Source organism: Oxyura jamaicensis, unplaced genomic scaffold (assembly GCF_011077185.1).
Source record: "Oxyura jamaicensis isolate SHBP4307 breed ruddy duck unplaced genomic scaffold, BPBGC_Ojam_1.0 oxyUn_random_OJ19572, whole genome shotgun sequence".
In the NCBI taxonomy this organism is placed as follows: Eukaryota; Metazoa; Chordata; class Aves; order Anseriformes; family Anatidae; genus Oxyura; species Oxyura jamaicensis.
This window is the reverse complement of record NW_023305770.1, coordinates 1-1,097: the sequence shown is the minus strand read 5'-3', so window position 1 is coordinate 1,097 and position 1,097 is coordinate 1. Positions and strand designations below refer to the sequence as shown.

Sequence of the window (1,097 nt, the reverse complement as noted above, 5' to 3'; positions counted from 1 at the left end):
CCCCCCCCCCCCCCCCCCCCCCCCCCCCCCCCCCCCCCCCCACTTGTGGTCCTGAGGGGTGCCAGGAGCCACCCTTGGGGGGGTCCCTAAGGGGCCAGAGGAGCCCCTGGGGGCCCTCCCTCACCCTCTCCCCTCCCCTTCTGCAGCCTGATGACCTCCGACCCCTGACGACCCCCCCCCCAAAAAAAAAAAAAAAAAACAGAGAAAAAACATTAAAATAAGATAAAAATGCTCCCGGGGGTGCGCACGGCACCCTTGGGTGCCCGCGAGGTGCCGGGCAGCCCGTACAGCGTGCGGGTGCTGCAGGAAGGCTACAGCCTCCCCGAGGACGAGGACGGCTCCTTCCTCGCCGACTGCTCCGTCACCCTCATCCGGGGGGGCCCCGTCACCGCCCTGGTGGACACGGGGGGGCCGTGGGGTGGCCGGCGCCTCCTGGCCGAGCTGGAAGCCGCCGGGACCCCCCCGGAATCGATCACCCACGTGCTGTGCACCCACGGCCACTCGGATCACGTCGGCAACCTCAACCTCTTCCCCAAGGCCTGGGTGCTGGTGGGCTTCGACCTCAGCCGGCCCGGGGGGGCGGGGGAAAGGGGCGGGGGGGGGCGTTTCGTCCCCTTGGATTTGGGGCGGGGGGTCCCTTACGCCCCCCACCCGGGTTACGTGGAGGTGCTGCCCACCCCGGGCCACGTGCGGGCCCACGTCAGCGTGGCGGTGCGGGGCACGGCGCTGGGCACCGTGGTGGCGGCGGGGGACTTGTTCGAGAGGGAGGGGGACGGGGGGGAGTGGGGGGCGCTGAGCGAGGACCCCCCCGAGCAGGAGAGGAGCCGCCGGAGGGTGCTGGAGGTGGCCGACGTGGTGGTGCCGGGGCACGGGGCGCCCTTCCGCGTCTTCAGGGAGGGGGGGGGCATGGGAACGACCCCCCCCTGATTCCCCCCCTCCCCCCCACCCCCCCTCCAGGGGTGGGCTCGAGGAGGTGGGACCCCCCCGGGGGTGTCCCCAAAAGATGGGAGACCCCCAGGGGTGTCCCCAAGGGAAATGGGACCCCCGGGGGTGTCCCCAAAGGAGAGGGGAGACCCCCGGGGGTGTCCCCAAGGGAA

The 1,097-nt window shown here is 72.3% G+C and overlaps 1 protein-coding gene across 1 annotated transcript; it reads left to right on the top strand.

Annotated features, from left to right (window-relative positions):
• Nucleotides 1-189: 189 nt before the first annotated feature.
• On the top strand, nt 190-945 carry MBLAC1 (metallo-beta-lactamase domain containing 1). Its single transcript, XM_035313513.1, has one exon. It carries the CDS (start codon nt 229-231, stop codon nt 925-927), a length of 699 nt encoding a protein of 232 aa, XP_035169404.1. The 5' UTR covers nt 190-228; the 3' UTR covers nt 928-945.
• Nucleotides 946-1,097: the final 152 nt, after the last annotated feature.

Coding starts and splice junctions, on each gene's coding strand:
- MBLAC1 (XM_035313513.1), top strand. CDS start 229: ATGCTCCCGGGGGTGCGCACGGCACCCTTGGGTGCCCGCGAGGTGCCG.